At 34.0% G+C, this 14661-nt stretch overlaps 1 protein-coding gene across 1 annotated transcript in view; it reads left to right on the top strand.

The window, feature by feature from the left end:
- The window catches only part of LOC129224256 (glutamate receptor ionotropic, kainate 2-like), a 59776-nt gene that overhangs the window by 15297 nt on the left and 29818 nt on the right, over window positions 1–14661 (top strand). The window contains exons 4-5 of the mRNA XM_054858683.1: window positions 8627–8878; window positions 14234–14421. Coding sequence (XP_054714658.1) covers window positions 8627–8878; window positions 14234–14421 — 440 coding nt within the window. The remainder of the gene's footprint in view (window positions 1–8626; window positions 8879–14233; window positions 14422–14661) is intronic.

Consider the following 14661-nt stretch of genomic DNA (forward strand, 5'->3'; position numbering starts at 1 on the left):
AGTGGCCACTACTGAATCAGGAAGGTTTTTCATAAATCAGCCCGATTTTCCTTTAAATAGGTTATAATCTCTCTAAATAATAACCTGCCTCATTTCGGATATAATATTATTGTGCGATCTAGTGGTGGCCTCCCGTGGACCACTTCTGAACAACAATATGGCCACTACTGACTCATGTACAATGGCAATGGTACAATGGCAACTGAACAGTTGCCAATGGTACAATGGCAACTGTTGAATCAAATTTCAGGTTTGGGAAAAGATTGAACAAAATGACATTCTGGCATTTTTTAAAAATGGGACGATTGAGGAAGAGTAGGGCTATACTATAATATGCTCATTGAGTCTCAAATATGGTAATTAATATAGTAGGCACACAGTCTGAAAAAGTCACAAAATATGCTTCACTTTAGCAACTGATAATGCGTTTACCTTTTTACGGATAGGCCCGGATTACTCATCAGGTCAGAAAAGAAAGAAAAAGAAAAAAACAGGAATTTGGTGCGCTAGTATACATAGAAGAGAAAAATTCAACTAGAACGGATTGCAACCTGCTTGCTGAACAGGTAAAAAAAATGAAGGGGCGGAGGGCAGAATGCTTGATCGAGGTAATTCCTTTTCTATTCGAAGCAAATAATTTTTAATTTCTCAGGTTTAAGCAATCATTTCTTGAAAATATAGATTTTCTTAAGGTATTAGAAAATCTATATTTTCACTTATTAGAAGTAAGTCACACACAGTAAAATTAATAAAAACCCTGATATATAAAATTTTTAATCATGAAATTTGTTTATGGAACAATTTTTCTCTTAGAAGTCTTTAAATCATGTCAGCAAGTATGTGTTTTGCAATTAATAATCTATTGATTTATATTTATTTTTGACTGCTTATAGTCAAGGGCACCCAAAATTCAAATTTTTGGGAAGGGGTTTCCTCATTTTCTTTGTCTCGCATGCACTTGACTAACAGTTCAAAACATTTAACATAAAAATAAACTTAATCTATACCAATATTATAAGGAGAGAGGACGGATTTTTGTATGTTTTTTAACTCCTGTTTGTGAAAATTGCAACACCACGAAGCACTTACGCGATTCAGCTGAAAATTGCAGGAAATGTTAAGTAACGCATGCTATGCAAATGATTATAATTGCAGACCGGTAGCGCATGCATATGCTAAGCAGCGCCCTCTGAACAGCAAATCAAACCGAATATAAATAGACGACTGTAGCGAGGTTTGTATGATTATCGGTGGTTATACGCTAGAGTAAACGTTGACTGAATCTTTACTATACCTCTTCGACGAAAGAAAGCGAAATTTGAGCAAATTTCGGAGTTTGAACGGGGCAGAATCGTCGGCCTTCGTGAAGCTGGATTGTCTAATCGTGCAGTAACCGCTCGTGTGCAGCGTGCCAGCAGCACAATCATGCGTGTTGTGAATTACTGGACAGACGAGGGTCGGACAGCTCAGAAATCCGGGAGTGGACCCCGAAATGTGACGTCAGCTCGCGATGACAGACACCTGGTGCGTATTGCGCTGACGGACCAAACAGCTTCTTCTAGACAATTGGCAGCACAGTGGTCAAGAGCTACAGGTGTTAAATTGTGTGCTTCATCAATTCGAACACGTCTGCTGCAGCGTAGGCTGCTCGCAAGGATTCCTTTATACAGGATTCCTCTCACGCAAAACCATCGCCGTCTGCGGCTACAATGGGCCAATGTGCATAGGAGCTGGCGTGCTGATTGGCAGCAAGTCGTCTTTTCTGACGAAACCCGCTTAATTTGTGGCACCAAGATGGCCAAATTTGTGTCAGGCGCTATGCCAGTGAACGGCACGTTCCGGAGTGCATTATCGAACGCCACAGTGGATGAACATCCGGAGTTATGGTCTGGGATGCCATAGCATATCATGCAGGATCACAATTACTACGAATTAGGGGCAATTTGAGCAGTACCCGATACATGAACGAAGTTTTACAGCACCAAGCTATTTCTTTAATGCAAGGATTGCTGGGGGCTGTATTCCAGCAGGATAATTCTCGTCCGCATATCGCCAGGACTGTCAAATCCTACCTTGATTCGCAGTAGATACAGCTTCTACCTTGGCCTGTATATTCCCCGGATATGTCACCGATTGAACATGTGTGGGATTTCGTTGGACGGCGGCTTGTTCGTGATCCTCATCCTGTTGCTTCGACAGACGAACTTTGGTTGCGCGTACAAACAATATGGAATACTCTTCCGCAGGCAGATATTCAAACTTCGTTTCACTCCATGCCGAGTCGTGTAGCAGCTGTTATTGCGGCGCGTAGTGACCTCAGAAAATACTAATTTCTATCTCTTTTTATTGTTTTTGGTTTGAAAATGTAATCATTTTTTTTGTATAATTACCACTCACTCGTGTATTAAATTTCATTTAACTATGATGCTTCCTTCATGGTGTTGCAATTTTCACAAAAAGGAGTTTATTTTTTTACGTCATCTAAACATTTTTCCTCCAGGACTTTTATTATTCGTATTTCACTTTTAATTGCAACAAAAACACAGGAAGCCAACTAACTGCGTTTCTTCTAATTACGCAATCTGAGAGCTTCTGAAAAACATCATCAGTTGCTGGCTCCTAATTTATGCTTATTAAAAAAGGTTTTGCGGTATTTTTATGGAAACGTTACGTATCTTTTCAGCCCTGATTTAATTTATTATGCATATTATTTTGGGAGTGTGCTAAAAATAATGAATGCTGAGTTTAATTCGGAACTGTTTATTCTTTTTGTAAGTGAAGTGAACATTTTGGCATTTCGAATTAAATATTGCTGTAGAAATACTATGAAAGTACTATATGGTTCTTTTAACTTAATAGCATGCACTTTATTAACTTTTGTGATGGAGAAAATAGTTTTATCAATATCCGTACACACGTATAGAAATTTGAAAATAGAAACAAATCGCATTTTTTTTAAAATAAATGGTGAAACATTACGCTGTGAAGCTGCTTCATTAAACAATACCACTATTTCACCTGTGGAAATACGACTTTTCGCCGACAAATAGATTTGAAAGAGAATATTACACTGTGTGCATTTTTAAGTGACTTTTTATGAAAATGATGTTTTCGAAACGTTATTCTTAGTGGGTGTATCAAGTTAGATCATGATACAACGTATGTAATGATGCGTAAATAAGCAAGCAAACTACTTAACTATATTACTCGATTTGAATCAGCATTTAACACTAATTTTTTAAACTGTAAAATGACTGAAATGTTTTGAAAAAATTTGTTAAATAGTAAGTGAAAAAAAAAGCTCTCAAATTAATTTGAAAAATCAATAACTAAATAAGAGTCAAAAGGATAATAAGGTCACTCCTTAGTGACTAACGTAACATTCGCAGTTGATTTTCAAACTCTTTTTACTTACACCGGGAGTAAAAATTAATGTGTTTTGGTTTAATAAGCAGATTTAAAATGTACAAAGTGACTATTTTTCATTTCTACCAAGAATTTAAAGCAAAATAAGCGCTGGCAGGTGTTTTTTTTTTTTTTTTTTTACAAAAAAAGGCATCGTGACTAACGTAACATTTTTGCAACCCTGAGAAACAATGCTTATGTTACGAGGCAAATTTTTCTGAAACTTACGCAGGCTTTTAAAATTGGCCGATATATTTGTAAGAAGTAAACAATCTATTTTCAAAAATATACTACGGATTTGTTACAGATGAAACTTTTTTGACCCTTAATGGTACTTTTACGAAAACCTGTGTGTGACTAACGTAACCATCGAATAACAAGTAATGAATGCATATAAAACACATTTTTACAATTAATTTCTTGCTCTTATATTACTTTTATTTTTAGGAACCTTTTTTTCTGTTGCATTGTGGTTCTTTCTTTACTTTTTTTCTATATTAGTGTAAGAAATTTATTGGAAGGATTCAGTTCAATTAACTCAGTTTGAATGTGCGAAAAAAAAATAAACAAATAAAAAAAAACTGCTTTTACAAACTGAATAACATTATTCTTGGGCTAATTAAATCCTAAATTTCTCTCTTTTAAAGAATTAACTTTATACAAATTGATAGTTTCACCGAATTCTAGTATTTCTGCCGATAAACTAGTTATCGTCATAAGAAACTCCGTAGTACTTTTCAATGGCATATTATTTTTTAAGGTTTACTGATTAATCGAACGAATAATGTTGTGCATGCTTTTGAATTAAAATGTAATATTGACAAAAAAAATATTCGAATGTTTTTGCAGAATGCATTTTAATTCAAGAAATCACCGCAAATGTTTGAATTTCTAAATGATCATTCTTGCATTTTCTGAAATATATGGCAGCAGCACTGATTGTCACTGTATCATGTAACATCTTCAAATGTTTTCCAACGAGCAGCCATTACCTTCATTTTTAAATAGGTGGAGATGTATTTTCTAAAAAATAGAGACGTTCTCCTTTGTTAAGACTATATTTTTATTATCTTAATTCTTAAACTTGGATTCTTGTGTTGAATGCACATTCAGCAAAGTACTCATTTTGCTTTACTCACCTTTTTTTTCTTTTTTAATAATTCTGAAAATTAGAAGTAACTTTATAAAGACCTTTAAAAAAGTATTTTTCTAAGTAAACAGAAGGTCTATACAATGTAACTTTACTGGTATTTTTCACCCTTTATATTTTTAATCAATATAGAATGCCTACAGATTCAAAATTGTTCATGAAAATGTACAGTAAATTAAATAAGTTTTAAATATTAGCAGTCATTTTTAAAATGCTACGTTAGTCACAGCTCAAATGTTACGTTAGTCACACTAATTATTTTATATCTACTGATACTGAAATAAATATTTTGCACTTTTTAAGTAGATATGACACAGATGTAAGAAAATAAAAAGTGCTGTTTCGTTCAATCATCTGGTTCAGTTTTTAAGCAGAAAATAGCACATTTTCGTGACTAACGTAACGTAAATATTTTCAGTGAAATAATCAAACTAATTAAAATACTTATCTTATAATGTATGCAAAAAGAAAAGTCAACTTTATTGGGCTAACATCTAATCATTTAGAATAAACATAGTTCTTTTAAAAATTTGCAAAAGTTTTTACATTACACAAGAAAACGTAGACACATGTTTTTTGCACATGCTAAGCCTTTTCTACAACCTCGCACGTTTAGAGCCATAGGAAAAACACCGAATGAAATTTTTGCAAATTGTTACTGGATTTATGTACTAGAAATTATGCTGAATGAAATGATAGGTCACAATTAAGGCTTTGTGGAAATTTGTTTTCTGAGGTTGAGGTTGACATTTCTATGGAATGACCCAATAAAGTAAAAAAAAAATCTGGTTTTAAGAAATGTCACTAAACGAAATAAGGAGAATGTACCATAATAAATAAACAATTAAGGACTTTGACGTTAAGGGGGACGACAAGTGATTATCTAAAGTAATTAAAATACAGTTTATCTAACTGTGCTGTTTTAGAACTACGCAAAAAGAAATTGAAGATTTGCTTGATTTAGTAGAACATCCGACATTTACCACCATTTTCTGAATATGAAACAGAGCTTACTTTTATTTTAACATAAGGATGAAAATGAAATAAGAACAAAGGAAAAACTAGACAAGGCGAAAGAGAAACATAAAGTTCTAAAGCTAAAACATAAGAAATACGTAAGTGCTTTTGTTGGAAGCAAAACTTCAAAAGGAAAATTAAATTTACTTCTTCAAAGTTTCCGGAATTTTTACTTCCTTTGCAATCAACTAAAAGAAGTTTTTGGAACAGGTTTCATAACAAAAGTGAAGACTAACTGTCAAAGAAATTTTGTTGTCATCATCAGGACAAAGTGAAATCCAGTGCTGCAGAATTGTTGTCTCAATTCTCTAAGTTATGAGAATTTTTGAAAGGAAATTAAGTTTTCAGTGGGCAGAAATTTTAAAGTGTGAATATGGCGTTGACTTCAAAAAATGTTTTTGACAATTATATATTTTACGTAGCAATGTACTCTTTAAATGAAATGTTAAGTTGAATATTTCTAATTATACAATTAGTAATAGTAAAGGAATTAAGTCACAATAAATTTTATCTAAGAGGAAAAACAACGCACTGTCTTTATATTTATACTAATTATGCGTTAGATTACTTTTATTATACGTATGGCCACTTTTCAATTGTATCATGCATAGTAAACGTTTAAATTGAAATATCCATATATACAGGGTGTCCTAAAATAGATGACCGTTTTCAAAAATTTATAGAAGGAAAACGGTTAATGATTAAAAACTAATTCTTGCAGAAAATTCTTGTGAAGGGGAGTTAATTTTTTCCCCATGAGTTTTAAATTTTAGTTCAAAATGTTTTCAACAGACAGTTCTTCAGATAGTAAACCCGTAAATCAAAAAGGAGGAATTGACATTCATTAAATTTTGCCACATGTGATTATAGCCGACGGTAGACATTTTGAAAATATTTTTGTGTAGTTTTGGTCTTTTAAAACATTTTTTGTAAGAGTATGGCTGAATTTTTAATGTATCTTCAATTCAAAGGTTTATTATCAACAGCGTCAACTATTGGAAAACGTTTGAACTAAAATTTTCAACTCTGAGTAGAAAACGCTTACCGCCCACCATGTGGATTTTCTGCAGGAATTACTATGTTATCATTAACAGTTTTCCTATTATAAATATTTGAAAGCAGTCGGTCTATTTTAGGAAACTTTAATAATATGTATTGTATTTTTATTGTAGCTTTAGAAATTAGTGTGGTTAAATTTAGAAACTATGCACAAATGAAGTACTCTGAATTGGGTATTCTTAAAATACAGTAATTTTCCCGTATAAGTGTACAGCCCACATATATCATACGAAAAAAATCCATGTACAATGTTTAAAGCATTCGAAAACCAACCACGTCTTTTTATTTTTTGGAGGAAAGATAAAATTGTCTTGAATTGTTTAGTTTAATTTGAACAGGATCGATACGTTTGCTTCGAACAAAGGTTTCATCGCGCGAGATTTTTCTATTTCTTGACTTTAACTATCTTTAACTTTCTAATCCAGTTTATCTTGCTTTTGATAACATATTTTTTTCAACTTTAAATACTGATGAAGGCGAGTTTTTCCTTTTTGAAGCACCTACCATCTTTTATTGCTTTGCTGTTGTAATATAATCGCTTTAATTTATTTCTATTTCCTTTTTTCAACCGATTTATATTGCAATTACACGGCTCCATCTTGGGATGTTAAATTATTAATTATATAGTACGTTTTGGTTTATCAAAACGCTGCAATTATCGCTAAAGTGAGGTAGGGTCAGTTGAAGTAAGGGAAGCATAATTTATACTTTAGATTTTCCCCTTTTTATGGGATAAATTGAGAGATACAACTTTGATCATTGTGCCCTAGATTAAACTCTCTGACAATAACTGGATACGAAAAATTTGAATTAAAAAATGTTGATTAGCGATTAAAATCATTCCACCCCCCCCCCCCACTAGCGGATAAATCGAAACACTCCACCTGTTCTCCCATAAGGCTGATACGCGCCACGAAATAATAGACAATTTAGTGTAGTAGCTTAAGAAGTGCTGCGCCAACAATGCTTAATCTGTGGTTCGTATCTTTCATGTAGATCTGCTGAATACTCCTAATATAATCAAAATCCCCCTTTTTTTAATCACTTAAAAAACTTGAATGAAGTGATGAACGTATGTAAAAAACACACAAAATGTAATTTAAATCAAAATTTAATCTTCCAAAGAAACATAATAAATGAAAAAAAAAATGCATGTTTACTTTTACTCACAGTACAGTACTTTTGGAGTAAATGAAAATGCCTAAATTATTTATCGAAAATAACTGGGAAAGGGAACTTTATAAGTAAATGTTTTTAGTAACCTTTCCCTTAACAAGTAAAACAAAGCGAAACCAAATGTTTTGCCTTTTTAGACTTGTTGTGGAAAGATAAAAAATGCTTTTAAAGAAATTTTTTCTCGATATCTTCAAAAAAGTTATGACGCTTACACAGTTGTTTGTAAATTGGTGAAACTCTCAAAATGTCTTCATTTTTTTTTTTGTTCTTTCCCTCACTTACCAACAAAGTGTCTTCAAAAATTACCACGTGGTGATAAAGTTTGTTTTAAACTGCTACATGTTTTCTTTTATCCCAACTGAGCCTGCATTTTAGTTTGGAAAAACGTACTGTTAAAAGAAAATCCTGAAATTGTACGGTAAAAGTTATTGGCATACATGTTACCAGTAACTTTAAGAGAAAAACCCTTTTTTACTGTAACATTTTACGGTAGATTAAACAAGAGTTAAAAAAACGAAAAACGTGAAGAGTAGGATCGATCTCGAGACCTTCAGGTTAGCTGGCGGCTTTGCTGTCCACCAAACGAGTTGTGACACATCGAGTGAGGTAAAATACGGTTTTACCTGCTTCACACTTTAAGTCACGTCGCAATAGTTTATTTTTTCGGTGTAATTTACTGTAACTTTTTTTCTTTACTGTATACACTATTTTACAGTAATATTTACCATAAAAGTTTCCCAAATTTTTAACAGTGTAGCAGTTGATGCTAAATTGAGACACACCCTTTTTTTACTGTATACGTTTCTCATTTTCGCACAGCATGCGACTTCCTGGAGGAGGGCATGGCGGCCATCATCGGCCCTGAGTCTCCGTCCAACATGGGGGTGTCTCAGTCCACGTGCGACGCCTTCGAGATGCCCCTCCTGCAGACGCACTGGGCCCCCCGGACCCTGCCGCGCAGCCACACCCTCAACTTCTTCCCCGACAGCAAGACGCTGGCGGTGGCCTTCTCCGAATTCATCGTCAACCAGAACTGGAAAAGTTTCACTCTCATCTTTGAAGATAATGAAGGTGATGTACGGTTAGTCATACATATGAGGCAGTGAAAAGCAAAGGGATGTAAGAGGACATTTTCAAGTTTTGAGTAAAACACTTTTAAAGATAACATCCTAGGTAGGCTTTCATTCATTTTTTTTTTCTTAAATCTTGCTATATAGCAGCAACTACCAGGACTACTAGTACCATCTCTTGCCCCAAGACAGAGGAGAGGTTCGTTCACCTACCATGTGGACTGGTTATCTCCAAATTTTTAATTTTTCCAGTTACATCATTTTGCTTCTCACTGCCTCATATGTCAATGACAAAATGTAGAGTAAGATAAATATATACCTTTGTGCTGAACAGTAAAGTAAGACAAAACAACGTTAAATGACTTTTTGAAAGTTTGTGCTTCATTTAACGTTGTTTTGTCTTACTTTAAAGTGTAGAGTGTCCAGTTATTGGAAACGAAGGCCAGATATTTTTTTTATCCAAAATATGAGTTATGATAATCGTTACATGCTTTCTCTAGGTATTGCACATTGCACTTATTTTTTCCCCGGTAACAGTAGCAGGGCGACGCTGTGGCGTATTTTGCGCATGCCTGAAGAACAGGGGTGTTCCCATACTCCATATACGCCGTATACTTTCAAAATTTTTTTAGACATATAGCGTATACCCTCAAGCTTCAAAAAAATTTCATTTATAATTCAGATTCTATCAAAAGTTTTTAAATTTTCCTGGAGCAAAAAATTTTTTTTTTTATGTTAACCACCGTTTTCCCACAAGTAACCTTAGCCACAAGTAACCTTTTAGTGTACATTTCTGTACGTTTAATAAAGCAACTTCTTATGATCGCATACACATATTGTGCATGATTTCAGAAAAAATATTGGGCACATCACTGCGTGAAAAAATGTGTAAAATAAGGACCATGTCATACATTGCCGGCTAGTTTTAGTCAATATTAGAGATGATAACAGTCGGAAAAAAAAACGAAAAATTTCGGAAAAAACGAAAAAAAAACGTTTTTTTCAAAGGGGATAGAATTTTTTTTTTCATCTTTTCAGGACGTTTTAATTGAACTTTTAAGCAAAAAGTGATAAATCTGAAATTTCTAATGTTTAAATTCTAACACTATTTCCTTCTCCCTCACCCCCTCCTTGTATGTTAAAATACTGTCTAACTTTGAAAATGCAAGTTGTTCTATGATAATATAATTTGCATGTAGATTAAAAAACATTTAATACTTTTTGCAAAAAAATGTAATTTTTTTCAGAAAAACTTCTCAATAATATCAACTAGGGAAACCGTTAGAGGTGAGAATATAGATATTAAGGTATCCCCCATCCCCCCAAAAAGACGAAAGTCGATTTTTAAAGTCGCACACCCTCTTATATTTTTTCTTTTAGTCAAAATTATTGTAAAAACGTTTCATATAATTTGAACAACTGCAACCCATGCCAACTTGAGCCTGAAAGTGTAAACCAGCCCTGTGTACTAGGCCAAATTTAAAAAAAAAAATTGCGAAGTTCGAAAGTTCATGTTTATAAAACGTTGTCCCCATAGCCTTACATGTACCATAAAAATATTTATCCAAATAAAACATATTTAAGTGTATAGCAAGAGGCCTAAAAGTTGTAATTGTCTTCGAAAAATTGTTTTTTTTCCTATATATGTTTAAAAAATGTAAGGTACATTTTAAGAAGTTATCAAGCTGAAAAATATAAGCAGTAAAATCGGTAATTAGAGTTAAATAGGAATTTTTGCTCTCCCGCCCACACAGTACTCATTTTTTTTTTTTTTTTTTTTTTTTTGAGATTATGTTACAATTTTCATTTTAAATATTATATTTTAAATTTCCTTCTTCGTGAAACAAACAAGCATAACTTTAAACACAGAACTATGTTTCTGCTAACTGTGCGAACCGAATGTATGTATACTGCAGTGCTAAGCACAAAAGGGGAGTCTGCAGTTGAGCTCAAACTGAGATATTGCGTTTGTGTTATAAAGTTTGGCGCATCCATATATTTGATTCAGATGGCTTTTTTTTTCAGTATTTTTTAAAGAATAACTTCCAATCAAGTGACCCTAAAACATTTTATTAATACGAGTAAAATACGAAACAGAGAACAATAACTCAATTTTGTTCAAAAGTGCAGGTATGACTACTTTTACTACTGTGCTTAGCACGGCCGTATAGTTCACTGAAAATCCAGTTTAAGTTTTCCTTCAGCTTTAGGGTGGTTTTGGTTTTCTGTAGGAAAGATAAAGAAAAACCAATTTAGTTTTGATTTAGACGTAGACTAGATTGGAAAAAATTAAAAAAACTCAATAGTTTTCATTTTTTACAATAAAGTTACATTGCAAGGAAAGGAAATCATACTTAATTTTCTTTCAACCAATATCAATCATATTCGAAAGTCAATAATGACTATTATTATTTCAAGTTTTAAACGTAATCGAAACTAAGAAAATGTAATTGTTATAATTAGACACCTTACCCAACCCAATATTATTGGCTGAACGATGATTTCACTTATTTCTGGTGTTTGACTTGAAAGCTCTCAGTTATGAAACAAAAAGACTATTTGTTTTAATAAAAAAATGTACCTTTATGTGTTTTTGTGTCAAGCAAAAAAAAGAAGATGTGTGGATTGCATATACACTCATGTTTATTTCATCAACATGAAGGACTCATTGGAAATGGTCAAAACTTATTGCACGCATTACTAATAGTGCTTCAAATAAACAATCAAAATTATAGATCAATGAAATGAAAATTACTAGTCTAAACTAATATCGAAGGTAGCTACCCAGCGCAACTTTGTGAACCTGTTCACGTTTTTTCATCGAATCATAGAGGTTCTGAATGTCACGATTTGGAATAGCATCCCATACTTCTTCAATCTGAAACCAAAGTTCATCCGTACCCACTGCCGGACGCGACACAGGGGTGATTCTCCGACCAACGCAATCCGAGACATGCTTGACGGGCGGCATATCCAGAAAACGGGAAGACCAAGGAAGCAGCGTAACCTGTCGTGCACTGAAAAACACTTGTACGTTACGTGCGACATGTGGACGTGAATTGTCCTGCTAAAACACTGCACCAGGAATGTTCGGAAGAAAGGGTAGTACCTCCGGCGTCACAGCGGTCTTGAAGTAACACTCGCTATTGAGGTTTTCAGTAATTCGGACTAGATGGGACTGCCCTTGAATAGCGCTTCAGACTACCATGGTGCCTGATGTTATGCCGGTATGACGTCGGCTTACGCACTCTGGAAGGTGATGTTCTTATGTGCAACGTCTGACGCGTACACGTCCATCGTTTTATTGCAGATTAAATCTGGACTCAGCCGAGAAGACGACATTTTGCTAGTTCGCACGCCATTGGTTGTGTTGGTGGGCCCATTGAAGTCCCAAGTGACAATGGTTCAGGGTAAAGGGACTCCTGTTATGGAAACCCTTGCATGGAGACCCTTTCGCAGCAGACGTCGACGAACCGTGGAGCAGCAAGGATGACACCTGTAGCCATATTCCAACGTCGTGCTAGCGTACTAGAGGACGCTATACGATCCATCACAGCTAGGAGGGTGAGGTGTCGATAATCTCGTGGCGTCGCTCGGATGCGTAGGCTGGCGCGAGTCCTTCAGCTAATGCCATCGTCCTCTGTCCATCTTTTATGAATACACATCACAGTTAAGGCTTTACGCCACGTGTGGGCACTGATTTCTGTACACATAAGTTTATCCTAACGCATGCAGATCATGCGGCCCCATTGGAACTCCGTTACTCGTTCGTATGACACTCTGCGTTTAGGAGGAGGAATATTGGGTACTAGAGAAACATCTACCATCGACAGATGATCATACAATGAATCTAAAAAACCTTTACAGCCCTTTATATACAGAGCCTATGCCACAGTTCAGAGGGCGTAACTTGGTTCAGGTATGCGCGACATCTCTAATTCTAATCATTCGCGTATCTTATCCTACTATACATTTCCTGTGAACTTTAGTTCATTTGCATAATTTCTTCTTGGTGTTGCAATTTTCACAAACATGAGGGTATTTTTTAATGCTTAACCCTTCATACGTTCCAAAATATTCAGAGCTATTAAGAAACCCTATTTTTATTCATAAAAAAAAGAAAAAAAAACCCAATTTTTCCATTTTGTCCAATTTTTCTAGAAAAAACCCGGAAAAAAACAGTTTTTTCCACCACTTCAAAATTTCCGGAATTTTTTCATCTCTAGTCATTTTGCATAATATGACTAGACATTATGTAAAAAACAGGCATTCAAACATCGCCGGTTATTTATCTACATGATTTTCATAAAGTGTTTCTACATTTTTTTTAAAGCTTTAATGTGAAATGTAAGCTATCTACACGAAACTACAATATAATGGAACACCAAATTAGTCCAGTTTAACACGGTCACTCCACATTTCGGCCACCGTTCACACATTACGCACACTCATCAGTACACTCTGAAACACCTGCAATTTTGCTGGCGTAGTTTGAGTCGTTGTAACCTTAAGACGCAAGTTTTATAGCTTAATGATACCAGTATTCATTTGATATAAGTGGACATGTCATAAATCTAAACGATAAGTTTATGTCCAAGTCTGGCAATCGTAATGCTTTGGGGTACGAATAACCACGTCTTGTTCACGTTGCACTTCATGTGGAGTAGACGAAAGTGTCCCATTAGATGGTTTATTTTTAGCACTATTAGTTTGTCTGAATTTTCCCCTAAACTGTTCCCCTTACTGTTAATAGTCGTTCTGCTATTGATTTATTTTCTGAATTTGTGGGTGATTCTCCTTCCCCCCCCCCATGTTCTTTTTATACGTTAATTCAAATAGATGAACATAAACACGATTTATCATTGCCTCAGTTGACGTGCATAATTATTTCACATCCACAGATAATTTAAATTTAGAACCTTTCTTTCAAAAATGTATAGAGACTATATACACAGCTTGCCTATATAATTATATTGCAGCGAAAAGTTATTTTGTATATAGATAATACTTCTTTGCGCTCACTAAAAATTTCCATATAAAGCGAAACACATATAATCTAACAGAAAAAGCAGTACAAAAGTGTCCTCGTTTAAACTTTTGGCAACACTGCCCATATATCTTTGGAGCCAAAGATTAATTGAAATATTTTTTTCAGTTTATGATCTGCACGTTTACAAACACATAAATAAAATACATTGTTGATATTTTGTTCGCAAGCTGAAATATTTGTTTTTGCTTTAAAGGGAAAATATATATGTAATTGGTATGGAAATGTGAATTAAGAATAGTTTGATACTGTTTTAATGTTTCAAAGAAAATTTTATATGGCATGTTTTATTTATTTTTCTCTTTTTAGCCTTAATTCGCCTTCAGGAAATCCTGCAGTTGCCAACGGCGTCAAAAACTCCTCAGATGAAAATCACCCTAAGACATGTAAAGCCAGATCAAGATTTCAAGAAATTTATGAAAGATTTATTTAATTTACGAGAAAACAATTTTGTAGTTGATTTACCACTTCATCGCGTTAAACAGTTATTTAATGACGTAAGTACGGTTTTCATGTTTTTCTAAATTTAAGACAGTAACTGAAATGATAGTATCTTCAATTACTTTCGCATTATTCCTAAAAAAAAAAGAAAATATTTCAAAATTTACGCAAAGCACATTTTACAAGCATAACCACGTGAAAATCTTTGTAGTTGCTAAGAAAAACAACATCGTCAAAAGAGAAAAAACGCCGTTTTGATTTCAGGTAAAAATTTAAAAAAAAAAATCCTTTTCGAA

Source organism: Uloborus diversus, chromosome 6 (genome assembly GCF_026930045.1).
Source record: "Uloborus diversus isolate 005 chromosome 6, Udiv.v.3.1, whole genome shotgun sequence".
NCBI classification, from domain to species: domain Eukaryota; kingdom Metazoa; phylum Arthropoda; class Arachnida; order Araneae; family Uloboridae; genus Uloborus; species Uloborus diversus.